General features: G+C 44.8%; 2 protein-coding genes and 1 pseudogene across 8 annotated transcripts; 2 read left to right on the top strand and 1 right to left on the bottom strand.

Moving 5' to 3' along the window:
• The first annotated feature begins 193 nt into the window (after positions 1-193).
• Positions 194-8,608, top strand: LOC115376663 (putative zinc finger protein 833). Of its 4 annotated transcripts, none has more exons than XR_003929825.1 (4): positions 194-530; positions 1,377-1,442; positions 5,032-7,168; positions 8,442-8,608. XR_003929825.1 is itself a non-coding variant. In XM_030076400.1 (3 exons), the coding sequence occupies exons 2-3, from the start codon at positions 1,425-1,427 to the stop codon at positions 6,025-6,027; spliced, it is 1,014 nt and encodes a 337-aa protein (XP_029932260.1). In that variant the 5' UTR covers positions 194-530; positions 1,377-1,424; the 3' UTR covers positions 6,028-7,615. The 4 variants fall into 4 exon arrangements, 1 of the variants encoding a protein (XP_029932260.1); XR_003929824.1 differs by having other exon boundaries at positions 8,436-8,608; XR_003929826.1 differs by lacking the exon at positions 8,442-8,608 and adding an exon at positions 7,578-7,625.
• LOC115376710 (uncharacterized) lies at positions 4,646-25,512 on the bottom strand. Of its 4 annotated transcripts, XR_003929829.1 has the most exons (4): positions 23,788-24,107; positions 22,363-22,725; positions 21,381-21,781; positions 4,646-4,658 (listed from the first exon to the last, which is right to left on the bottom strand). XR_003929829.1 is itself a non-coding variant. In XM_030076474.1 (3 exons), exons 2-3 carry the CDS (start codon positions 22,598-22,600, stop codon positions 21,642-21,644), a joined length of 378 nt encoding a protein of 125 aa, XP_029932334.1. In that variant the 5' UTR covers positions 22,601-22,725; positions 25,184-25,512; the 3' UTR covers positions 21,306-21,641. The 4 variants fall into 4 exon arrangements, 3 of the variants coding, with proteins under 3 accessions (XP_029932334.1, XP_029932332.1, XP_029932333.1); XM_030076474.1 differs by lacking the exons at positions 4,646-4,658; positions 23,788-24,107 and adding an exon at positions 25,184-25,512 and having other exon boundaries at positions 21,306-21,781; XM_030076472.1 differs by lacking the exon at positions 4,646-4,658 and having other exon boundaries at positions 21,306-21,781.
• LOC115376957 (E3 ubiquitin/ISG15 ligase TRIM25-like) lies at positions 15,578-17,312 on the top strand (annotated as a pseudogene).
• Positions 25,513-27,496: the final 1,984 nt, after the last annotated feature.

Below are 27,496 nucleotides of genomic sequence, written 5' to 3'. Positions count from 1 at the left end.
CCACTGCGACCCAGCAGCTCAATGATCCCACCGCAACAAATTCATAAACATTCATAGATAAACTGAGAAAGTGCTCACTCTCGCATTGTGGTATGTAAGCGGTTTATTCATTTTTATTATTTTATCTTTTTGTTGTTTGTTTGTGTTTGAGAGGCGAGTCGCTTCTCCCGGGTTTGTTTCCATCGACGTGTTCTCGTCTTCTCTCGCGAGATGTGCGGTCGCCCCGCAGCAGCAGCAGCAGCAGCACACACTGCCGCAGAGCCGCTGAGCCAAAGGCCGCTTCCTCCTCCAGCTGTGCGGCTCCGCTTCGCTTCTGGAAGAATCCCCGAGGTCCGGAGCTCGGAGTCCTCAGAGCGGCTCCGGCCAGCAGGTGTGTGCCGCCGCAGCGTCGCGTCTGCCCCGCAGGAGGAGAGGAGAAGCAGCGGGACTGAAGCAACATGGCGGACGGACGGTGAACACAACAAAGCAGCTTCCTCCTCTCGGCTTCCCTCGGCTCTCTGGGCCGGGAGAGGAGACTCACCTGAGGACAGGTAGGACACACAGGAGACTCTGTCCTCCTCTCTCTCTCTCTCTCTCTCTCTCTCTCTCTCTCTCTCTCTCTCTCTCTCTCTCTCTCTCTCTCTCTCTCTCTCTCACACACACACACACACACACACACACACACACACACACACACACACACACACACACACACTGTGCGTTACAGGCCGAATCATAGCATTTATTCTCAGCTCCTCCAGATCTGTCATGTTTTCCAGGGTATCTCATCAAAATCTGTTCTGATTATTAAAAAGAAAAAAACAAAAACGGTGTTATAGTTCACCATATTCGTCAGTACGGCAAAACAACAGTGTGTGTGTGTGTGTGTGTGTGTGTGTGTGTGTGTGTGTGTGTGTGTGTGTGTGTGTGTGTGAGCGTGCGCGTGCGCGCGCAGCAGGCAGGAGGCAACAGAGTGTAAGGGAAAAAAGAGACAGCTAAAAAAAAAAAAAAATTCAACAATTATAAAATGGGCCAAAGCAAACAGTAACTTATCAAAAATATGCAAAACTATTAACATTTTAGAAAAAAAACTAAGATTTTTTTTAAAAGTGTAAAAATTTTAGAAATTTGTAAAATTAAAAAAAAATAATTTTAACCCTGACAGTTCACAGAGGTCAAATTACCAGTTTATTTATTTATTTATTTATTTATTTATTTATTTATTTATTTTTAAAAAGCAGCATCCAGATATTATTTGACAAATCCAACAAATCATTTGTGAATTCCTGGCTGTTTTGTCTCTGACTGACAGGAAACAGAAACCGGCAGTTTGTATTTTGTTGTTGTTGTTGTTTGTTCTTTGTGTTAATGACCGTCTCTCTTTGATGACATCACAGCTGACTGGCAGCTGTATTGGACTTGGAGACGGAAGCGGAGGCGGCAAAATGAGCTCGTCGCAAGAGGTGAGAAAAACATCAACATGGAAATAATAATCCAAAGCCCGGACTCACACCTCAATAAATAAAGCAATAATCTGTTTATGTAGCAGATTTATCCTGACGATCATCGTACAGTCGTCAGACATCAGACTGGGCGTCACGTTTATCAGATCCGTGTCGCTCAGTGAGGCTCGCCATAAACTCATGAGCTCGCTGAACTCTCACAGCCTGTAGGCGCCATAGATCAGGTTCATATCAGAGTCTAGTGGTCCATGTAAACCTGGTCGCTGTTGTGACGACGGTGATGATCCAGTGGGACCATCAGAGTGTTAACGTGTTTCTCACTTCACATTGTGATATTATGACAGTCATGATGCTGAGGGGGGCGTGTCCTGTTTAGGAACTAGGGATGCAACGATCTGACTTTTTCAGTTCCGGTGCCGATACCGATACTGGGGCGTTACGTATTGGTCGATACCAGATACCGATCCGATCTCATTGTTGATTTAAGAAGCTACAAACCTCAACAGCAGCGGCTGTCCCTTTGATCTGCTCAGCTGCTGGAACTCCTTGTGCTCCTTTGCGTGGTGTTTCTGGAGGTGCCTGATTAAATTTGTGGTATTATATCTGGCAGTGCGACCACCCCTCCGGCAACACTCATTTTACATACACTGCAAACTGCTGTCGAGCTAGTTGGCGTGCTGAGGGTGATACCTCCATATCACAGACTCTTTTGTTCGCTCCATGTTGCTTGTGTTTGCAACTCAACTCAATCAACTCTCGCGGCATGGGGCACATGTGCCATGTGACATAGCCCGTGCCACAAAGATCTAAAGGGGAAGGATCGGTCGTACAAATTGGCTGCTTTTACAGATACCCGATCCAGGTAAAATATTGATATGGGCGCCAATATCTGATGCTAATATCGGATCGGTGCATCCCTAGTAAGAACGCAGTAAACCTGCTATCGATGCGTTCAGGGGACGAGCCCTGTCTTTGTCCTGATAACACTAACAACACTGAAATCAACCAAGTCTTCCAAATTAGTTCGTCATATTGAAATGTCGACTCTGGGTGTCATGGTGATGTGACATTGTTTTGAGAATAATACAATTTTCAGTTTTCAGACACACGTTTAACACTGTAATATCTCATTTTAGTGGGGACCCAGTCAAGTGACCCTTCAGCCTCACTGGCCAATATAGATATGATTTTTCTGACCCATCAGCTGCTGTTGTCTGGATGAAATAATAATGTCATGTCATGACATCACAGTATGCGTGTTTTTTCTTTGTCACCGACTGATGAAGGGAAAATGTTATCAAGGCTGTAACAATTCATTAACTGTCCTGAATCAGTTTTTAGAATCAATCCGTTGGACCAGTTTCTGTCTTATGCCATTTTTCGATGAACATGTGCTGGCCCGGCTGTACTTGCTGGCTGGGATTTGTGTTTCTATGACAACAGGGCTACCTGGTTCAAAGTGTGTCTCTAACAGTGAAGCCCTGTGTGTCGCCTTTGGGCACGATGACGACTTTTTCCTCCCTTCTTTACCGGCACCCCACAAATAGACCGACTGCGAATGGCTGCTTCACATGATCGATATTAATGTAACTAAGAGATTTGCTGAAAACAATTGACATGGTTAGATTATCAACTATGGTACAACTTTCAGTGTGCCATAGTTGTTCCAGAGTGTTGCTAGCTGGAGGCGTCTCTGTTTCTGAACCGTTCAGTTTCTTGCCGCAGCCCACTTGAAGGCAGGTCCATCACGTTGGGTTACCTTCATGCTGCTTTTTGCGTGACGTATTATCGCTGCAGGTGTTTCATTCCGTTTCATTGCTGTGGTCCAGGCAACAGTGTCTCTTCTCACTATGACGAGGTCTTTCTTTGTCTCGCTTTCATAACCGGGCCAGATCAAGATCTTTACGACACGGGGTGATGATCAACGCCCATTATTATCAACACAAAATGAAAGTTGCTTGTAGTTGCTTTAACAAAGCAACAACAACAAAAGCTCACGTAAAGGTTTAATAATCCCATCATTTTAAGATCATTAAACTAAATAAATTTGTTTTGTGATGCCTCTTATGAGGGCTCACAAATGTCTCAATCTCACACTAAACATGTTTATGATGCTGTTATTAACGCACAGTCTGCTAATTATTAATAATTAAGTATTAACACTTATTAATGTTAATAAGCATCTTGAAAAGGACTTATAAGGTCTTAAGACCTATTAACTAACACTTATTTCAAGGACCTTAATACAAAGCAGGACCTAGGTCCACTCAAGAATTTGGAGGAATTCAGAATCACTGTTTAAATGTGTCATATATACTCTATGTAGGGCAGTACAATTGAAAATACTGCACAGGGTATATATCAGCCCCTCTAGATGTACGAGGGGCTGATATATCAAGATCTGTCAGGCTTATCGTGGCATTGTCTCTGTGCTTCTGTCCAGCTGCTTAGGGACTCTGGGATGTAGTTAGAGACACACTTTAAAAAATCTTTAACTTAAGTTTAGCTCAGTCAATACATCCTCCTCCTCCTCATCATCTTCAACCGCTTATCTTGAGTCGGGTCACGGAGGAAGCAGTTTCAGCAGGGGACCCCAAACTTCCCTTTCCCCAGCAGCATCCACCAGCTCTGACTGGGGGATCCCAAAGAGCTCCCAGGCCAGTGTGGAGATATAATCTCTCCACCTGGCCCTAGGCCTGCCCCGTGGCCTCCTCCCTGCTGGACGTGCCAGGAAGACCTCCCTTGGGAGGCGCCCTGGTGGCATCCTTACCAGATGCCCGAACCACTTCAACTGGCTCCTTTGCACACAAAGGAGCAGCGGCTCTACTCCGAGTCTCTCACGGATGACTGAACTTCTCACCTTATCCCTAAGGAATAAAAACCTTATCCCTTATCCCTTAGGGATCCCTTAGGGATCACCAGCCACCCTCCTGAGAAAACCCATTTTGGCCGCTTGTATCCGCGACCTTGTTCTTTTGGTCGTGAGCCATCACTCATGACCTTAGGTGAGGGTAGAACGAAGATTGACCGGTAGATTGAGAGTTTTGCCTTCTGGCTCAGCTTTCTTTTCATCACAACAGTGCTGTACAGCAAACGCAGTACCGCCTCTGCTGCTCCGATTCTCTGGCAAATCTCACGTTCCAATGTTCCCTCACTCATGAACAAGACCCCGAGATACTTAAACTCCTTCACTTGAAGTAAGAACTCATTCCCTACCTGAAGTAGACAAGTGATCTGTGGTCTGAAGGTCTCAGTCAATACACCCTTTCACTAAAAATTATTGTAATTAGCACGCCTTCAAACAAAATGATATAATAATTAGAAAAATGAACTGTAAAGTTAGGAAAGGTGATTGTTTTAACATAAATAAATGGCTAGAGGACTTTTTGAACCTTACAAACACGCAAGAAGTTGCATCATCTTTGTTGTATCTGGACTGCGGAGGCTAACGGAACACAATACGGTCCTGGACTTGCTGTCTTCAGTATTCACTTCAGGTTTCAACCATCCTGTATGTTCCTGCACAGTAATGTTTAGTGTAAAACAAAAATAAACAAATGCCTTCTCTCCTTCTTTTTCATTTAAACAGGAAGACACAAGCGGACCTCAACCCTGTCAGCCACGTGACGAACCATCTGAGGCACCATCGCAGCAGAGTCACCAGAGGGCTCGGAAAGGAGAGAAACTATACAGTTGTGACGAGTGTGGGAAGAGCTTCACACAACAAGGTTCATTAAACGTACACAAGCGCATCCACACTGGAGAGAAACCATATAGCTGTGACCAGTGTGGGAAGAGTTTCAGCTATCCGACTTCGTACAGAGAACACCGGCGCAGCCACACTGGAGAGAGACCATACAGCTGTAACCAGTGCGGGAAGACTTTCAACTACTCAAGCAACTACAGAGACCACATCCGTAGCCACAGTCAAGAGAAACCATACAGCTGTGAAGAGTGCGGGAAGAGTTTAAGTAACTTGAGCGACTACCGACGGCACCAGCGTATCCACACAGGAGAGAAACCATACTGCTGTGACCAGTGTGGGAAGAGTTTCAATGACTTAAGCCACTACAGACGACACCAGCGGATCCACACTGGGGTGAAACCATACTGCTGTGACCAGTGTGGGAAGAGTTTCAGCAACTCCAGTCACTACAAAGAACACCAGCGTGTTCACACTGGAGAGAAACCATACAGCTGTGAACAGTGCGGGAAGAGCTTCAGCAAATCAAGTCATTACAAACGCCACCAACGCATCCACACGGGAGAGAAACCGTACTACTGCGACAAGTGCGGGAAGAGTTTCAGTTACTCCACGTACTACAGAGAACACCAGCGTATCCACACCGGAGAGAAACCGTTCAGCTGCAATTACTGCGGGAAGAGCTTCAGCAACTCAAGTCACTTCACAAAGCATCAGCGTATCCACACCGGAGAGAAACCGTACTGGTGTGACCTGTGTAAGAAGAACTTCCTGTGGTCGTCTCAGCTGAAGACCCACCGGTGCGTCCAAACTGCGCAGAGCTCCTCCCCCGTCCCCACGCCACGCTCCGTCCGATCAAAAACACTCAAATCCAAATCTTGACTGGAATAACATGTTAAGCTTTAACCTTCAATTTTTTAAAAACAAAAATTAAAATTTTGTGCTTCCTGGTACAAAATGATGTAATGTTCATTGTATATGGTACCTTTCTATATTTTTGGATTTTATGATACGTTTGTTTTTAGGCAAAGCATTGGGCTTCAAAATTTGCTCATGCCATCAGATATCTAGGAAAGCTGCCATCGCTCTCCAGTCATTGTCAGTTTTGTACACCGTTGTGCTCAGTGGGGCTTCAGTGGCCTCTGATTGAATGTAGACATTGTGACATCATTATATGGCTACAGTGCATGTTCGACAAATTTCTATGCCTCCATTATTGAGAAAAGAATGTATTTTTGCAGCCTTACGACAACATGCCCACCCCTGTGTGGAAATCACTGCACTACCCAAAATGAATGTTGCCACCAAAATCCACTGAATAGATTTTGAGATATTTCACTATAAATATTGAAAATATTAAAAATATTGATAGTTTAGCCTGCTGGTGGTGGAAAGGGCTGTGATCACCAAAATGGACAGACTTCATGGTCTTGGGCAGTGGTTTCCAATGGATTAGTTTTCTGATGAAATTCAAAGGAAATTTAAAATGCAAGGCCTTTTCTGATAACTAAGGAAATGAAACAGCCTGAGCTGAAGGTGGACTGTTCCCCCTGCATGAGCGAGTCGTGACAGGATGTCTGGAGCCGACACTGGTTTCTTTTAAGAATTCACTGGCCAGAAAGGCTGAGAACCACCAGCCGAGGCATCATGAACATTGTTGCTGCAGTTCATGGTGACGTCCAGCCAGTAGATCAGGAGATACGGCTCTCTGGACTGAACTGCTGACTGACCGAAGCCTGGACAGATTATACCACCAAATAAATGAGGGGTAGGGTTGGAGGAACCTCACCTGATGTTTTGGACCAATCACAGTTGGGGCTGCTTTGCTCAAACTTCTCTCAGCCACACACACACACACACACATACACACATTGCGGAATCTGAAGTCCACGTGGTGCATGACTGAAGCAGCATGGCGGATGGAGGCTGGACAGAATGAGGCAGTTTCCTCCTCTCGGCTTCCCTCGTCTCTCTGCAGCGGGAGAGGAGCCTCTGTCTTCCTCTGATGAAGAAGCAGCTTCAGGTAGGAGCTCAGCGACACACACACACACATACACACACACACATATTAGTGGTTTGGCCTGTAGTTTTTGAGGTTCTGGCTGAACTGGGAGCAGTGGGAACAGTGTACTGTGGCTCGACCACACTCAGCAGAGTCTCAGGAGTCGCCTCTCATATCCGCCGCTGGAAATGTCCCGGTCACTGCAGTGATTTCTGTTGCCCTGTTTGAATCAGTTCTTTCTGCGCTGACAGTTTGAAGCGTTTGTGTCGCTGCTTGTGTTGGTCTTGTTCGGCCCGTTGGCACAGCGGGGTGTCATCAGCGTAAATGATTGTCATGTCTTAAGTTTTCCTGCTGATGGACCGTGGTCTTGTGTAGCAGATGTGACGTACCGTTGTTTTTTATCCACTGCTCATCGCCTCGTAATTTACAGGAAAGCAGAGAGGCAGAGCTGCTGCTTACTGGAGGATCTGCTGTGTCTGCTGTGGTAATGGATTTACTAGCCATACTGCAACGAGCTGGCTCTCTATACATCCATGAGCAGCACAGAGAGCTTTTTTTTTTTCTAAAGTGGCTTTAACAACATTATTTCAGTGTGTGATACGGGCTGAACTGAAACTGCCAGTGGAAAAGAGAGAGAGGTTTGAGTTCACGTTAAAACTCTTAATTTAAGGGAAAAATCAATGACCAATAAATCCAAGCCTGGCATGAGTCTCAGGGTCGTCAGGGTGCCTGAATCCAAACTTCAAAAAAAGTCATGTTGGTTTCTTCTGCACCTTGTCCAGGTCTGCATTACAGTCAAGGCACTTTTATATCTGCTGCAATTAGTGTTTTTTGTTTCATAAGGCAGGGCACACCACTGTGTTTGCTTGAATCTCAATGTTTTCATGTCCATAAATCATGAAAAAAATGAGCAAAATGCTATGTACAAGTTAAATTCTTAGAGTATCAAGTATTCATCATCTCTTACCATGCTATAACAAGGTGAAACCACATATTCTGCCTTTAAAATCACAATTATTTTGGTCAGTGTTAAGATCTCAGTTAATTAACACAAATATTCACTGATGTGGGAACTAATCCTTTAACTGTTATTTTTGAAGAAACTGCTTTATTTCCTGGAAAATTGTTATTAATAATTTGATAAATAAATAAAAGACAATAAATGATGTTCACATGTCTGTCCTTTGCATATTGTATGAATGGAAATGATAAAAATGAGTTCTTCTGTAGTTGGATAATTAATGATGATTATTAATGCACATTCTTCCAATTGTTTTTTGTATTTCAGAACCAGCTCCAGCTTCACCTGTGTTTTCACCTGAGCTCTCAGGAAACTGGGATCAGCATTCAGACGTCTCTCTGTGGGGACGACGACTTCTTCTTCTTCTTCTTCTTCTTCTTCTTCTGTATTTCCGGCAGACCAGATGCCTATAGGTGTACTGCTGCCCCCCGCAGGTTGAGTGTTGCATTACATAAGAGCGTGGAATACGCAGAAACACGGGAACATGCCAAGGAACATGTAAATGGAATATTCCAGCTGCTGCAGCGCATATAAACACCTTATTCAGAATATGACCTTAACCAGAATACTGACCTGAATCAGAATATGGTGTGCATGTAAACGGAGTCAGTGTCTCAGCATCGTCATTATTATTATCATCATTACTTTAGTCTCCATCTTTGTTGCTGACATCACCCAGACATCACCTGTCAATCAAATGGCAACAAAGAACTTTACATTAAAAAAATAATTTGGGTTTTGATTCATGTGATTAAAATGATTTTGCCTCTTGATAACGTCCTGATGATAAGTCACATGTCCTGATGTTTTGTTCTTGTTTGGCTGAACGGCCATTACATTTTAGAATAGTTCATGTTTTTGTTGGGGTTTTTTTTTGTTTTTGTTTTTTTTTTATCTTCCTCTGGCTAAGGCCACTCAACATTTATTTTAAATTTCCACCTTTAAACATTGTGGATGGGAGGGGCTTATGGATGAAAAATGTCCCAGGAGAGTTTGGGGAAATATTTTTGTTTAAAATTCAATGGAGACCTAATTTGAATTTAAGTTTCTTAAAAAAAAAAAAAAACTTTGTGGGGCTAAATTTCTTTATGGAAAAATAATGGCTGCAGGTTCTGCTTCAGGTTCTCAATGTTCTTATTCACATTTTTTGAGGGCAACCTATCGATTTTTTTTATTATTTGCTCTTTTATCTCATTTCCAGTTTTTTGGTTTCTGAAGTTATATTGCCATGCCATTATATTGTTGTGCCTGTTGTGTGTATTACATGCCTGTATTAAGAATGTGGAAAAAAGATCAAAACTAAAATTAGTTTATAAAGAAAACTAAATCAAATTTAACTACCCAGTTGGCAAAAACTGTGATGAGTATAATCATGTATGTAATATAAATGTGATTATTATTATGATCGTCATCATCCTCAGCAGGCAGAAAGCTGATGTTTTTTCTACAGAGCTGACTTCCTGCTGTAACTCTCCCACAGACTGAACCAGAATCCTCTCTCCTTCTCCAGGCTTCTCTGATCTGATGTGTGAACGTTTACAATAACAATCAATAAAGTTTGAAAGAAAGTTTTCCTCATTGTGGTTATTGTTTATTGTTAAAAGGATCCCCATTAGAAAGGTAGGAAGAAAAAAAAAATCACATAATAGTAACAATGTAAAAACAGTAAAACATTGTAGACAACATTATAAACATCCAAAATTATTCAGAGTAAATTATTACAGCATTTCATTCATTATTACATTCATACAGTGTGGAGCAGCAGTCACACAGACATGAACTTAGATGGAAATGTCACAGATTATCCCTTAAACATCAAACATACACAACAATTATGATTTTTACACATTTACAGCCAAACAAAACTTTCACACAGCCAATCATCACATTTAGCGGGACTACTTTCTGTCTGTCTGCGTTTTTGCTTTGGCAGTGAAGAGGCTGAAACCAAACTACACACAGTGATCTGTTTTATTTTTCAGCTGCACAATGTTTTATGACAGTTGATATGATGATGGAATACTATTTTAACCCAGCCTGACCAATCAGACTGCTTGTGTCTGATTGGTCACTGCTTTTACACTTTGGATCGAACCCTCCATGTATTGCTACACCCCGCCGGAAATGCAACAAAATCGAGGAAGTCAGATCTTTGCGCAATTCAACGAGCGAGAAATGTCCAGAAACTAAAAAAAATAAAATAAAAATGAAAATGACTTGAAATGTAGAAATTCCAAAAATAAGATAAGTGGGAAATTTCGAGGCTATAAGGAAAGAATTAGTAAATAAATAAATAACAAAAAACAGACTAATGTTAGAAAAAAAACATCAAGATCATGAGAGTTTCACTGTGGTGTTCCTCAGGGCTCCGTCCTTGGTCCTCTCCTGTTCTCCATCTCCATGCTCCCTCGGGGTGATTTCCTGAGTTCCTGATGCTCAACGCTGGCAAGACCGAAATGCTGGTCCCTGTGTGTGTGTGTGTGTGTGTGTGTGTGTGTGTGTGTGTGCTACCTGAGTCTAAGCATCCTGCTGCTTCTCTTGTCATATTGTCTGCTACTGTGTTTTCTTGCAGTAGCTTCGTGCTTCATGACTGTAATGTGTGTGATTTGCTCAGTGGGTTGCTCACCTGCTGCCCACCTGTCTGGCAGGAGTGGCCTCTCCTCTCTGTGCTCCTTCAACATTTCTTCCATTTTCTCTCTTGCAGCTTTGGGGCTTTTTTGGGAGTGTTCTCTTGCCCGCTTTGAGGATTAAGTTTAAACGTGGGCATTTGAAGCCGTTTGAGGCTGTGAACAGTGATATTTGGCTCTAATTAAATCTGAACTTGAACTGGAACCAGTCATGCTTGTGTTGTTGCCGATGCACTACAGTGGTCCCACGCAGCCACCAGCTTCGATCCCAACCCGACGGAGTAGACTTTAGACTTTATTGTCCCCAAGGGGAAATTCGTTTTCACAGCACACCCCAACAGTTTGACCAACACGAAGAACAGACAACATTGCATATACAGAAGCAGACATCATTGCATGCACATTAGACATGACATTTAGACATACATAACATAAGACATAAAGACCATTAGGAGTTCACCTCATTATTTTCGGGGTCTATTGTTAAGAGCCGCTTTGGCTGTTGGGATTAGGCTCCTGGCCAGTCTGGCCCTCCTACAGCGCTTAGTCCTATACCTTTGTCCAGAGGGTAGTGGGATGAGGTGGTGGTTTAGAGGGTGTGTCATGTCCTGTTCTATTGAGGATGCTATGCGTTCAATGGCCTTTGTATTCAGGTCTGTAAGGTTGGGTGTGGGGAGACCGATGATTTTACTGGCCTTGCTGGTTATGGATGTGAGTTTGGACCTGTTTTTGACTCCTTTACTGCAGTGACTCTTCATGGCTGTAGTGTTCATTTCAATTATAGGTTATAGTGAGCAAAAACAATTTGATTTGTCATCATTATTAAACACACTGGTTCTTTAAAACCACCCCATTTCCTGCAAATGCTGCAAAGCCCAACCTCCCCCTCCTTGTCCTCTTCCTCCTCCTCCTCCTCGTCCTCTCAAACAGAGACATCATATGCAGACGTCTCCTTGCTCCTCCTCCTGTCACAGATCTGCCAGTTTAAAGACGGAAACGAGTCTCTGTGAATCAGCAAACCAACAGCAAGAAACAGCAGCAGCTTTGGATGGGAGCTCAGCTTTTATCTTCTGAGGGTGGAGAAACGAGCAGAACCTCCTCGCTGCTCCTCTTCTTCTCCTCTGGTTCTCCTTTTCTTCTCCTCTGGTTCTCCTCTGGCTCATGAGGGAGTGGACGGTCCGTCTGTGTGTCTTCTGTCTTCATGCTGCTGCTCTGAAAGTGACGTGTCTGCTTCACAGCGTGAGTAGCCCTCATGTCCCAGCTGGTTATTTGAGTGTGTCATCAGTATTGATTGATATTGATGTGCGATACCTCCTCGATGTTTGAGCCTTCATGTATCTGCATGGATGTTAGTGGACAGCCTGGCAACAGCTACATCATTAATTAAAGGTGCAGTCCGCTGCTCCCAAAAGCAGCCAGCAGCTCATTTTACTGGTTTACACACTTTATGGGAAATACACATTAAAGAGCAAATTCTGCTTCAGCTTTCTGCTCCACAGAAACTAAATTCAAATATGCAAATTGATGTTCTATGTTTTGTTAGTTCTGCTAACATTGATATCGATGTCCAAATGCCTGTCCTTAGCTTATTGTTTAAATGTAAATTTTTGTCTCTGTCAGACAGCCTGGAGTAGATATTGCATTTGTGTGTGTGTGTGTGTGTGTGTGTGTGTGTCTGCAGCTAATCCCAGAAACGACTGAGCCTATCAGCCTATACTGTTTTGTGTACAGTCATGCCTGTAAAATGAAGAACCTTGCTGTTGTTGTGATTCAAAACCTTTGTGAAACGTTTGTTTTTAGCCACCCTCACTTTCTCTCTCTATTCATTGTCTACCTTGCTTGACCATCTCTCTCTGGCCCTGTTTCCACCTTGCATCAGTTTGGCTCCTGAGCCATCCAGTTCATTCTGGCAGCAGCAGCCTGTCGTCAACGCGTCTTAAGATCCGGTCTCTCAGGCCACATTCGGGTGCCAAGCTCGCCGCAGGAGACTAACGTTACCAAGCACTTGAAGAAAAAATTCCCGCACGCTGGCCAACTTCCAGAATAAAGAATTTATTGCGACGTTTGGGTCATAGACCTTTTTCAAGCAAATGTTTGTGCCAACAAAAGAAGCAATCTTAAGTAGGAGTGGCGGTGTGACTCCAACCAATCACTTTTTCACACGTCTGACATAAACATCTACATACTGAATATCAATATACAATCAAGGCAGTATCAATACACATAGATAAAGCACAACACAGTCAAACAAAGCACTTGACAGATGTAATGCATAGTGTAAATATAGGAAAAAAGGTAAGAAAAAAGGAGGAACTTATAGTAATAAACTATGCAAGAATCCTATAATAATCCTATAATAATGTGAAAAAATATGAAAAAAAATATCAAGCAGAATAAACCTACATCTGTAAGTAAACACAAAGCAATAGGTCACATGGGTTAGTAATAAATAGACCTGATGATGTGAGTACAAACATACATGCCCCCTCTTTTTTTTTTTTTTACACCCCGTCTGTAACATCTGACACACATCAAAAGAGCCCGACCGTCTCAAACCCGCTGGAATAATGAAATAATCTGAGCCTGAAGCGAAGTCACCAGGTCGAAACTGACAGGGCACACACACACACACACACACACAGAAGATGAGGGAGAAAGGGGGAGAACATTAGCAGGACTAAGACAAAGTGAAATGGCTTAGTCACTCAGAAAACATGATGGTCACAGCTGAAGGTAGACAGGAAAGAGAAGAAGAGACTGTGGAGGAACATCTAAACCAGCAGGAACTAAACTCAACAAAGACAGGAGAGACTGAGCCGCCCTCAGAGCCCAAATCTGGATTATATTATTCATAGCTCAAAGACAACCCATTGAGAATCTTATAGGTAAATAAAAACAAATTTAAAATCTGCTGAGTGAAGGGAAGCCAGGACAGTTGTGATGTGGTCAAACTTCTGGTTCTGGCCTGGATTCTGGCAGCAGCAGGACTCCTGGCACCAGAGGCAGGCAGACCAGAGTACAGAATATTAAGGTAATCGAGACGTGGCAAATGCATGAACAACAGTTTCTGCATCAGCCATTCTTAGCATGGGCCTAATTTTAGTGATATTGTGGAGCTGTCCGGAGCTGTGGCCACAAGGTCTCTGGTGCTTGTCGTGGCGGTAATCCCAGAACCCGGTGGTGGACACCGGAAGTAAGGGATGCCGTCAAGCTGAAGAAGGAGTCCTACAGGTCCATGTTGGCCTGTGGAACTCCTGAGGCAGCTGACGGGTACCGGCAGGCCAGGCGTGCCGCAGCTCGGGCAGTGGCGGAGGCAAAAACTCGTAGCTGGGAGGAGTTCGATGAGGCCATGGAGGAGGACTATCAGTCGGCCTTGAAGAGATTCTGGCAAACTGTCTGGCGCCTCAGGAGGGGGGAGCAGTACACTGCCGACACTGTTTACATTGCAGGTGATGAGCTGTTGACCTCGACTGGGGATACTGTCAGGCGGTGGAAGGAATACTTCGAGGGCCTCCTCAATCCCATCGTCACGTCTTCCGTCGAGGAAGCAGAGGCTGAGGACCCAGAGGTGGAATCATCCATCACCCAAGCTGAGGTCACTGGGGGGGTTTGCAAGCTCCTCAGTGGCAGAGGCCGGGGTGGATGAGATCCCCCCTGAGTATCTCAAGTCTCTGGATGTTGTGAGGCTGTCTTGGTTGACAGGCCTCTGCAACATCGCGTGGCGGTTGGGGACAGTGCCTCTGGAGTGGCAGACCGGGGTGGTGGTCCCTCTTTTTAAAAAGGGGGACCGGAGGGTGTGTTCCAACTACAGGGGGATCACACTTCTCAGCCTACCCGGAAGGTCTACGCCAGGGTACTGGAGAGGAGGATTCGGCCGATAGTTGAACCTCAGATTCAGGAGGAACAATGAGGTTTTCGTCCCAGCCATGGAACACTGGACCAGCTCTATACCCTCCGGAGGGTGCTCAAGGGTTCATGGGAGTTTGCCCAACCAGTTCACATGTGTTTTGTGGATCTGGAGAAGGCATTCGACCGTGTCCCTCGTGGTGCCCTGTTGGGGGTGCTCCAGAGGAGTATGGGGTCTGAGGCCCTTTGCTAAGGGCTGTTCGGTCCCTGTACAACCGGAGCAGGAGCTTGGTTCGCATTGCCAGCAGGGCAGAGAAGTCCTGCCTCAAGTGGAGGAGTTCAAGTATCTCAGGGTCTTGTTCACGAGTGAGGGAAGGATGGAGCGTGAGATTGACAGGCGAATCGGTGCAGCCTCCGCAGTGATGCGGTCGGTGTACCGATCCGTCATGGTGAAGAAGGAGCTGAGCCGAAAGGCAAAGCTCTCGATTTAAAAGTCAATCTACGTTCCTACCATCACGTATGGTCATGAGCTTTGGGTAATGAGTGAAAGGACAAGATCGCGGATACAAGCGGCTGAAATGAGTTTCCTTCGCAGGGTGGCCGGGCGCTCCCTTAGAGATAGGGTGAGGAGCTCGGTCACTCGGGAGGAGCTCGGAGTAGAGCCGCTGCTCCTCCGCATCGAGAGGAACCAGTCGAGGTGGCTCGGGCATCTGTTTTGGCCCATCTGTTATGCCCCCTGTGTAACTGGATAATTATGGATGATTGCTAATGCACATTCTTTCAATTGTGTTTGTATTTCAGAAGCAGCTTCAACTTCACCTGTGTTCTCACCTGGGCTCTCGGTGAACTTAGATTAGCATTCAGACGTTTCTCTGGGAAGCTCTTGTTGGACACTACCATAGAGGTGTCAGACCTTCGCTGTCACTGAGAGCTGATATGGCACAGGGAGGAACTCAGCTGGACTCTGAAAAATTTTCTTGTTCCATCTGTCTGGATCTACTGAAGGATCCGGTGGCTCTTCCATGTGGTCACAGCTACTGCATGAGCTGTATTCAAAGCTGCTGGGATGGAGAGGACCAGAGGAAAATCTACAGCTGCCCACAGTGCAGACAGACCTTCACCCCAAGGCCTGTCCTGCGGAAAAACACCATGTTAGCAGAATTAGTGGAGGAGCTGGACAAGACTCCAAGCTGCTCCTCCTGATGGCTGCTATGCCGGACCTGGAGATGTGGCCTGTGATGTCTGCACTGGGAGAAAGCTGAAAGCCCTCAAGTCCTGTCTGGTGTGTCTGGTCTCTTACTGCCAGCAGCACCTCCAGCCTCACATTGAATCTCCTGCCTTTGAAAACCACAAGCTGGTCGACCCTTCTAAGAACCTGAAGGACAAGCTCTGCTCTCGTCATGACGAAATGATGAAGATCTTCTGCCGCACTGATCAGCAGTGCATCTGTTATCTCTGCTCCATGGAGGAACATAAAGACCACAACACAGTCTCAGCTGCAGCAGAAAGAACTGAGAGGCAGAGAGAGCTCGGGAGGAATCGGCCAAAAATCCATCAGAAAATCCAGGACAGAGAGGAAGACATGAAGGAGCTTCAGCAAGAGGTGGAGGCCATCAATCGCTCTGCTGATGAAGCAGTGGAGCAGATCAGATTGAAGCAGAAAGCCGAGGTGAGTCGGACCGAAAAACTGCAGGAGAAGCTGAGGCAGGAAATCGCTGAGCTGAGGAGGAAAGACGCTGAGCTGGAGCAGCTCTCACACACAGAGGATCACACACATTTCCTGCACAGTTACCCCTCACCGTCATGTCTCAGTGGATCTACACAACTTCTCAGCACCGATATCCATCCTCTGCCTGGCGTGAGGGATGTGACTCCAGAGTTCAGAATTAAACGGCACGACGTTTTTAGTGAGCAATAGACTAAGATCTCAACAGTAACTAAACCAGATGCTTTACTGCCACAACCTGAACCCAGAACCAGAGCTGAGTTCTTAAAATATTCATGTCAAATGACAGTGGACACAAACACAGCAAGCAGCCGGCTCTTATTATCTGAGGGGAACACAAAAGTAACAAGAATTTTAGGAAAACAGCGATATACAGATTACTCACACAGATTCATTTCATATGCTCAGGTCCTAAGTATAGAGAGTCTGACTGGACGTTGTTACTGGGAGGTGGAGTGGAGTGGAGTGGACAGTGTATAGTTTCAATAGCAGCTGCATATCAGGATACTTGGGGGATGAAAGTCTATTTGGATACAATGAAAAGTCTTGGGCATTCGAGTGTCACGACAATAATTTTCAATTCATCCATGACAGTGAGGAAACTCCCATACAAGGCCCTGTGTCCTCCAGAGTGGGAGTGTACCTGGATCAGAGAGCAGGTGTTCTGTCCTTGTACAGCGTCTCTGAAACAATGACTCTCCTCCACAGAGTCCAGACCACGTTCACTCAGCCGCTCCACGCTGGACTCCATGTGTATTTTTATGGATCCACTGCTGAGTTTTGTGAGCTCACGTAGACAGAAGTTATGAAAGCATCAATTTGTGAGATTGTTGTTTTTTCTTTCTTTGTTTTTTGTTTCCTATTTTTTTCCCATCTTTATCTCTCATCTCTGTGGTTTTTCTGCTCTGCACTTCCCAGAGATCACGTGTCAATCAAACAAACTGACTCTAGTCATGTTGCTCACAAGAACGTGATCTCCAACATTATTTGTCCCCGCAGAAAAGGCCATGTAGGAGAGGAAGAACGTCTCACGGAGCACAGCAGCTCCATAAAGAAGGATGGCATTAAAAACAGCGCTCCAGTGGCTCGCCTGGTAGAGCGCACATCAAGCAACAATATGTGGAGTTCTGTTTTTTTTGTTTTATTTTTAATCACTATTACATAAAGCATGGGAGGTCCATCAAGCTGTACTTTTCTTTCATTGGAAGTAAGAAATGTTTGGTTCTGGTTATGGCGGCTTGCTAGGAAGACTCAACGTTTAGTGTTCCGCCACCTTCTGGCAAAAAAATCCTGTTAAAATCCATGTTCTTAAAAACAGAACATCGTCATTGTGTTTTATTCATTTTGAGCTGCTGGAATGTCCACTGCAGCAAGAAAGTCAGTTAAAACTCATGCAAAGACGTGGGGGACAGGAGGGGTCAGGAGGTAGAGCCGTCGTCTGGTAACCGGAGGGTTCCTGCTTCGATCCCCAACTCCTCCAGAGTGAGTCGAAGTGTCCTTGAGCAAGATACTGAAGACCTCACCGCTCCTGATGGACAACTTGGCACCTCGCATGGTAGCACTGCCATCAGTGTGTGAATGGGTGAATGTGGTCAGTAGACTAGAAATAGAAATGCCTGAGTCATAGAAATGACTTCGGAAAAACCAGGCTGGCATAAACACTTTGAAATCAGACTTCTCCACAAAACCTGATGGCATTTTAACAGCAACAGAGGAAGTGAAGAAGGAGATGTGCGAGTGCTTGGACCGCGTTGCACAGTTTGAAATAAGAGTATCGGAGGGAGGGGAAGCATGCGCCCTTCTTGAAAACCGGATCCCAGAAGTGTCGGACTTGTCACCGTGGTGCTCTGGTTTGGTGCTGGAGAGAGAGAGAGTGCACAGAATCGGCCAGAGGAAGGATCCAAATGCCCTATCCGATATGGCACGCTGCTACCAGCTCATCTCCCGGTGACCTGCGAGGACCAGTCGCACACATTTGAGAAGCCGTCCAACATGGAGGCCTTCATCGAGTGGATAACTTAAGAAAAGGTGTCACGCTGAGGCTAAATAACTTACCTGCAGGCTTGCCGAATGACAAATATGGATTAACGTTCCATACAGGTAACAGGTGCCTGCTTTGGTTTCATCACTGACATTCAGGTATTTTGGACTTTAATAAGTTTGGAACTAATAATGGACACTGAATGTCATTCAGTCCTGATAATATGATAAGTGTTCTTGATACTAAGAGATGCATACTGGTGTAGGATATTTAACATCAGCCCTGATTTATTTACTTTTTTTTTGTACTTTGGGATCTTTTTACATTGCACATGAATACATATTTGGATATGTGATGCGAACTTTGCGCGACTTGTCTGACTTATGTGGGTTGCTAAGTTGATAAGTGCACTAGAGACTACATCATGGAAAATAGCAGTTGAACATTAGGTTGATATGTTGTATGTGTTAACTTGCTAATTAGCCATGTAAGCGCTAAGCCCTGCAGCGTTGGGATTGCATGCTCAGGGTTTACAGTGTTGGGTGTGGGTTGAAACATCTGTGTTATGTTTTTCATGTTTCTCCATCATGGTTTCTGTTTTCTGTCATTGGTTATGTCCGTGGGTGTGGAGGTTAAGTCTACATCCTGGACATCATGGATCATCAGGCGTAGATAAATCACATACCAAGAGCAGAAAAGCTATGCTGGACTTTATGAGAGACAGTTCAGCTTTGGAGAGACATTAAGCCTGATGCTGTCGAGTATTCGTGTTATTCTAGTACTCATCAGTCTTATTCTAATATTGATATTTTTTAATATCAACATCTTTGGCTTGTGACTACCTTGTGACTACAGTGGTATCCCCATTTCGGATCATGCTCCGGTCTCAGTTTAAAAGGAGTCCCACCTAAAAGGAGCCTTCAGCAAAAATGGTTGCAAGACTCACACATATCTGGGGGAACAAATTGTTTTTTTTTTTTTGTTGTTTTTTTTTTGTTTTTTTGTGGCATATACATCTGAATCATCAGCGTCTGTTAGATGGGAAGCTTTTAAAGCAGGGGTGTCAAACTCGTGCCATGGAGGCCAAGAGGCTGCAGGTTTTCATTCCAACCATAAACTCCTCCAGGTGATTTCACTGATCACCCTACCTCCAAACAGAGAGGCGGGACTAATCAGTGAAATCACCTGGTGGAGTTGTTGGTTGGAATGAAAACCTGCAGCCTCTCGGCCTCCATGGCACGAGTTTGACACCCCTGTTTTAAAGTGTTCATTAGGGCCAGATTATTAATTTCACAAGCTCTAAAACTAAAAAAAAATTATAGTTGCTGCGCAGCAATGGTCAGGACCAGGCAATTTTAGGCAATTCTGAGCAACAAGTGGAGAATAGGAAGATGAAAAGAAAGGTGCATTTTGCATCAATTGAGGCTTGAACTCACAGTTTCTGGCATGAAGGACAGTGCTCTGTCTCACTGAGCTAATTGGCAAGTGTCAGTTAATGTGAGGGTTCACAAACTAACTAAGCCAGTCACATGACAGCAGCCGCCTATGCATGGAAAGGCAGATTTCAAACCACTCTTAAAAAAAAAAAAAAAAAAGAAAAAAAAGAAAAAAAAATCAGTCATCAAGACAAAAATCTGAAAATACACATATTGCATCTAGACAGCATGGAGGCCTCATCTGACAGAGGATTTGAAGCCTCTGGGCTTTGAGAACATGGAGCACAGCGCCATCTGGTGGTGTGTAGGAATCCCAGCAGTCAGCCAGTGCTGATGTCTGTTCAGTAAACGTCTGTAGCAACTTTGCATGTGTTCGTTTCCATCCTCTGTTCACTTACTGAAGAGCTGAAATTAATGTAGAATGTACACCTAACTGTATTTGTCAGTGTGATACAATAATAATAATAATAATTTAAAAAATGATGAAGTGTGTCATCCTAATAGTCCACATGTTCTACTTGTTATTTACTGATATAAGGCACAATATTAACTGTATTGCTTAGTTTTTCATTAAAAAATATTCATGTGAGGACAAGATGAAAGAAGAGCAGTTTTTCAGGAATAATTAATAAAACTGCATGTGCTGTAGAAAGGGGTTTGAGGACTGAGCTTATGCAACTCACTCACTGATTTATTGTGAGGTTTTCCTTTTTAAATCAGTCTTTGCTCCACTGTTCTGGGTCTCAGTTGCTCATGTAATGTCATTTTACTTTGAAATAACCCTGCTGAAATGACCTCAATAGCTGCATTTCCTCAGCAGCTGCATCAGTGTGTTTTCAAAATTAGTTTCTGGTTGAGCTTTAATAAAATAAACAAGATGCATTGGTCTCTGGGAGAAATAGTCTTTATTTATTAAGTGCCATAAGAAATGAAGACAAACCCCCCCACCCCCACCTCAACACAAACACACACACACACACAGACACAAGATCCTACATTCTACCGTTCATATATACCAGGGGTATAAATAGAAAAATAAATAAGGAGAAATAGGAGAATAAATAAGAAAGAAAAGAACACAGACACAAGTAAGACAGATGGAGGGTAAAGTGCACTGCAGTATAAGGCCGGATTATGCTTCAGCGTACGGGGGTTGTGCGAAGCACGCATTTCCTACGCAGCGCGTGTGTCCAACATACCTCTGCAAAAACACACAATTCTCCGCCCACCAACGTAGACCCTGTGACGTATGGTCACTGCTCTTCTGTACGTCTTTGTAATGGCGAGAGGACGAGTCGTATAGGTGCGGGTACTTGCGCACCTCCTCGGCCAGGCGTTCTTCCGCGAGATCCAGCACTCTCCAAAGTTTTCAAACACAACCGACGAGTCGAGACACAACAGTTGTTTTAAAAACGGCGCTGTCGGCCGGCACAACAACAGGATGTGATGCCGGTTGCAACGAAATGCCGGAAATGATGTACTTCGGCGGACCAATCACAGCTCTTGTGGGGCTGCGGAGGGTCCGCGTAGTTACAATTTTTGGGAGGCGCGCGGCAAGGCTCTGCGGCGGTCGCACAACCCCCGTAAGCTTCGCACAACCTCCGTACGCTCTTCCTACGCAGAAGCATAATTCAGCCTACTGATCAGCTCAGGGAAGTTGATGTAATGCATTGTACAGCAGCTACAAGTGGCAGTCATGTTTGGCAAAGTCTTGCTGGATCCTAAGGCAGTTTTAGTGAAGCAGGCAAATGAAAAACCAACTCAAACATCTTCACAGTGAGTGGCTGGCAGCTAAACAACATCAGGGGCTGGGGCCGGGGCCGGGGCCCCAGGACTGGGCTATTGTCCAGGGGCTCTTCATTTTCTGTAAATCACAAAGACAACACAGGACACAACTCCAATCAGTGCCAGTGCTGCAACAACTGCCACTGCGGTAAGTCCATGTCCAGCAGGTCCATCGTTGGCGTGTCCATCGTTGGCGTGTCCATTATTGGCATCTGAAAAGCAGAAAACATGGTTGGAAACGTCCCAGTTCTCCCCACTGACTGACTCCCTGTCTACTGCAAGTTTTTTTTTCTTTTTTTTTTATAAAACCATTATTTCTGACCCATTATGTGGCCTTCCCCTGTCTTTGACTCTTGGTGACAGCAGGACACTGAGCTGTGGTGTGCATACAGCTTTAAAGGCTTTAGTGAAGGCTACTCTATTTTAGCAAGCCACTCCATGAGCCCTGGCAGTACCAAGGGCACAGATGTGTCAGTGCAGAGCTGCAGGCGGTGTGGCTCCAGGGGAAGCAGGGCTCACACTCACACCAAGGAAGTTAGGCTGTGTGTGTGTCTTGTCGTCAGCGGCTTAAACAAACCTCTGCAGGTCTATGTGGGGTAAACCCTTTGAGGCTCGAGGTCCGGACCCTTTTTAAACAGAGAGCCGCTCCAGACCACCTGCACAGAGGTGACTGTCTGACAGCAAAGTGTCCATCATGGGTGTTTGTCTGAAAATGAGCTGGGCTCAGCTGTGCTGAAGACAGAGCCCCTCCTCTCACATCAGTGTGTGTTCACCCTGTAGAGACTGAACTCACCTGGATCTGCCACCTTCAGGGTGATGATGCTGCTGGGATTAACCTGAAGGACGCCTCTCTTCCTGTGTGTCCCTTGGCCGGCTATGAAGCGACACTCGTACGTCCCGCTGTCGTCTTCGGTCACGTTCCTCAGAATCACAGACAGGTCGCCGTTCTTCATGTTCCCGTCTCTCAGCTCCACCCGGTTCTTGAAAGACGGGTGCTGCTGGGTCTTATCTATGTGACCATCTCGGAGCATGAAGACATACTGGGATTTCTGCAGGTCAGGTCTGGTCCACACCTTAATATGGATGGTGTCATTGCTGGGACCCTGACAGGTGAGGATGACGTCCTCCGGGAATAAAGAGCTTCTGGACACAGAAACTGAAAAGATCCAAGCAGGGCTTCTAAAAGTCACAAGAAAAGAAGTGCAACATGACAACCTCCCTAAAACGTCTTCTGTGGGGCCCTCTAACAGAAAAAATAAGTTGTCAGCTCTTACCCACATGTCAGCTAAAGGCTTTTCTGAAGTCCTATTCTGAGACGGCCCTCAGTTTGTCTGGCTCGCTGGCCAGCAGCTACACACAGACTGTTTTCTTCACTGTTTACTTCATCAGTTCAGCATGCTTCTTTGACATGAGAGCTTTTATCAGGCCTGTTGTCTCCAGGGAAGCAGGAATGATCCATTTTTACTAACCATGATTTAAAATGTCAAGCTTATAGAACTGTAGAGTCTCAACAACACAGATGTTTTTTTCAAATGAGAGCAAAGCATTGGACACTAATCTGTTTGTATTTAGGTATTTATTGTCAAACATTTTTTATATTATATTTTATTTGTTTCTGTACAATGTTGATGTACAGTATGATGCACAGCTGCACTAAAGACAAGAACTCAGTTAAATTGCCTGCTTGTCTTTCTTTAGTTGCCTTTAACTTACAACATTACAGAATTATTAAATACTTGTAGTCAGTGTAGATATTCAGATATGCAGTATAAACATTGTCAATCCCTGAGTAGTAGTTTTTTTTTCTGATTATGATCGTTGGCTTGTTTATTTGATCAGCTCTACATGACGTGAAATTGCAGTCATAAATGCAAAAAACATCAACTCTCAGAGGCGCCGCCTAACCTACGCCCTTGGATGAGGCTATGTGCTAATGCTGCTAATCAGAGTACAAATGTGGTGCGATGCTTATCGGTGCTGCGGGTGTCAGGGGGTCTCTGGGAAATAATGTCCCCTCCAGGGGGTCCGTGGGCCAAAACAGTTTGCATTAAATAGGGGTTCAGGGGAGTAACTGGTAACTTAGCTCACTACATTTAGCTTGCCAAACACTACACACACACACAAACACACACACACACACACACACACACACACACACACACACACACACACACACACACACAGCTGGAGGACCTGCAGGTCGTATCGATCAGCTCACCTTCAGAGAAGCCCAGCAGACAGATGATAAATAAGCACGAACACCAAAAAGAGTGTGAAAAGGAGACGGAGAAAAGACAGACACGAGCAATAAAAGAACAGGCACTGCAGGAAAATTTAAAATCGGCAATAACAGACCACTGCAAACGGGAAAACCACATCATGGATTGGGAGAAGACAAAAGTCATCCGCACTCAAGACAACAAACAGCAGCGCTGGATAATGAGGCAGTGGAGATCAGAAAACGAGCGCAAACCACAATGAACCGGGACGAGGGGGCCTACATGCTTTCCACAACCTGGGACAGCGTACTCAAGCAGCAGAGTGACGGCGAGAGGCGTAGCCGACCTGTCAAATTTGACAGGTCGGCTACGCCTCTAAGCGTAACATCAGCTGATAAGACACGTCACACACCACCTAGTGACACCTCTGATGAAGGCGGAAGCATACCACCGAAACATGTAAGGTAAGAAGAAACCTGTTTCGTGTCTGATACAGATGAAACTTTATGATCTATATAAAGTGTACACACTATGAATCTTCACGGACTGATAAATAAGCAGCCAAAGAGGATAGCCACAGGACGTTCCTGTAGCAGCTCCTGCCCCCCAGATACTATCAGGAACATTCTGGTGGAAACGGGCCTATCATCTACCCATAACCCATTTTGCGGAAATGGTTAAGCCCAGGATCTGTCAACATCCTGTCTCACCCATATCTATGGTTAAGCCCGTTTCCAATACAGGAACCGGGTATTTACGTCACACACCAGAGCCCGCCCACTTCGTCCTTCTTCTTCTTCCTCTTCTAGCGTTTGTGTGTTTCAAACGTTAAGCTGCATACAGGAGTGTGTGGCGTCAAACGATATCACCTCTAAACCAATCTTGTCTCTTTCAGAAAGTTGAACAAAGCTTTCCTGACATCTCCGATCTTTTCTCCTTCTCCTCAGTTAGTAAAAAAAAAAAAAAAAAAAAAAAAAAAAAAAAAAAAAAAAAAAAAAAAAAGGCAGGTCCTGCGTTAATGCCCCAGAAACCTTTATACAGCCTTCACCGCAAACTGAATTGTTGATCTTTTCAGTGATTTTGTACTTCGTCCTATGTCCAATACGTCCTCATGCGCTTTCTAAAAAAAAAAAAAAAAAACGCGATCAAATGTGCATCCAAGCTAGAGGCAGCCTGCACCTCCTTCATACAAAACTCACGGACTGCAGCCGAGCCAGGCCGCCACCACCCAGCCGCCATCACCGCCTCAGTTAGTTAGACTGACCCAGCAGCTACACTGGAGATCAGCCGCCATCACACATTTAGCAGCTATTTTTCAGTCACACAGCCAATATGAAGGGACAGGACTTGAAGAGCTTCTGGCTTCTTCCTAACCCTTTGGAACATGAACTATACCATTCGGTTGACGAGCGATCAATTTAGCTTTAGTTCAGCTCCCATCGCGTCTCTCCGGGGCGTTGGTTTCAGCGGTTTCACCGGGCTCGTCGGCAGCGGCAACAACGGCAACATTCCGGGCGGCGGCGGGGGGCTTTTGTTGTTTAAGCCCTTTCCTCAAAAGCCCCGGATCTTTTTTTTAGCTTTATTTTTCATTTTTAGCATTGTTTTATTATCCTCTACGAAAACGTGCATCTTGCGGCGAAGAAGCGACGTCACGTGTCAATTTTCCGATAGTGATGTGCGGATTGATACTGAAATATCGACACCTCCGATCTTTATGCTCTAAAATCGATTCTCAAATCAAAATATCGATACTTTTGATACTTCAGTCATTTGAGGTAATGTATATAACTAACAGGAACACACTGTAAATTATCTAAACTATTGAGATCTTGTCTAAATGACGCGCGGTTGGTGGGAACTACTTTTTCTTCCGTCTGGGTAAGTGCGGAAGGCGCAGCGGCACGGTGTCACTGCCGAGTCAGTCACACGGTCAGGGTTGCCAAGTTCGCGTTTTTTCCGCCAAATTGGGCTACTTTTTAAGTGCAACAAATTTTGTCCGCGGGTTGGGCTTGAGCAGTCATGAATAAAGATTCATATTGTGAATGACCGATGTTTATACCCAAATCCTGTCAAACTGACTCCGGGCCAGATCAGCATATAAACTATCCACATATGTCACCTGCTCCACAGACAAATAATATGCCAATGCTGTGTGAGGCCACTCAGCACATGACCAATCACATCATCAGCACCACTCAGCTGAAGTAAGGTATCCCATATTAGATTTTAAGTTCTGATATACTGTAAATTAAATAGGTGAAAGAACTGTTTCGGGAAATTGCCTTCAATGTTTATAGTGTTATTTTATAGATATTATAGTGCATTTTGTACTAATTATAGCAATGCTGTTGGACTTTAAAAACAACATATATGGATTTTTATGGGCATATTTTTTAGTTCTGGTATTGGGCTGATTTTTGGGCCCTTTTTATACCAGGTTAGGCGGGTTTTGGGCTGGTTTTGAGTTGCTGTTTGGCTGCTGTTGTCTCACAGACCTGGCAACCCTGTACTCAGGCTCCGTCAGTAAATGGAGTTATGTGTCGAGCTACTGCAGCTCCACAGACAGACAAGACGTGGTTTGTGATGTTTGTGGAAAAACGGTAAGGAATTGTGGCAACACAACAAACCTTGTGAAACACCGCAGGTTAAACCACAGCACAGAATACGAGGCGTTTATGATGAGGACAGTGGCGGTTTTGTCTATGTTGCCGCCCTAGGCGAAATTACTGCCTCTAGCGAGCGGCCCTAGGCAGTGGGTTAGGGTGTTAGGCCGGGAGCCAGGTCCACCCCTCAGGATGTTTTTTCCTAAGTTTTTTTCACTATGATTTCCTGTTATCTTATACCTTGGGCCATCACGAGTTGATACCGACCACTCCCAACTCGCTCAGGTACAGCAGCAGGTACAGGAAAACAGCAGATCAGAAATCAGACAGAAGACAGCGCAGTATGAAACAGCACCGCCATTTTGACAACAACATTCAGATGTGGAGCTACAGACGGAGGAGGAAGTGAGCGAGAGGGGCGGAGCTCAGGGAGGACGGATGGAGTTTGTCCCTATAGTATGCATACTCATGCATATTTCATACTAAACTACATACTTTCTAAGGGCAGCTGCAGTACCTACTAAATGTATAAGTATGCGATTTGGAACGCAGGGTATGTCTCTCCTAGAACGTTATTCCTCTCCTACAGCGTCCATTACAATCACGTTCAAATGGCCAATTATGCAAATTAGGCGATGACGTCATTTGGCGACTTCTAGCAACTTTTAGGACAGCCAATAGCTACTTTCCTTACTGAGGAGTTGGCAACACTGCTCCCAACTCGGTGACGTTTGGCCTCAGGGGCCAAAAAACGCCCTTTAGGGAAAAGCTCCTGGCGAAATTATGTAATTGTACATATTAAGGTACTGCAACTGCACAAATAGTCAGAAAACCCTCAAATTTTGCAGGATGTATCCTGACACATGGGGGAAACTACCAGAAAAAGATCCAGGGGTGTCCTGCCTTTCAGTTCTCAAATATCACCTTCAACATACCCCAAAAGACAAAAAAAATGTCTGTCCGCCTGAGAACTCACCATCAAAAGTGATCAATTTCAAACATTTCATTATTGTTTCACTACCTAAAATGTTTATTAAAAACTTCCCACATTTCTAAGCTTCAGTTTAAGTCCAAGGTGACCTTTCCATCTATAGGATTACAGCTG

The sequence above is a fragment of the Myripristis murdjan genome, chromosome 18 (assembly GCF_902150065.1).
Source record: "Myripristis murdjan chromosome 18, fMyrMur1.1, whole genome shotgun sequence".
NCBI lineage: Eukaryota > Metazoa > Chordata > Actinopteri > Holocentriformes > Holocentridae > Myripristis > Myripristis murdjan.
This window is presented reverse-complemented; position numbering and strand designations above follow the sequence as displayed.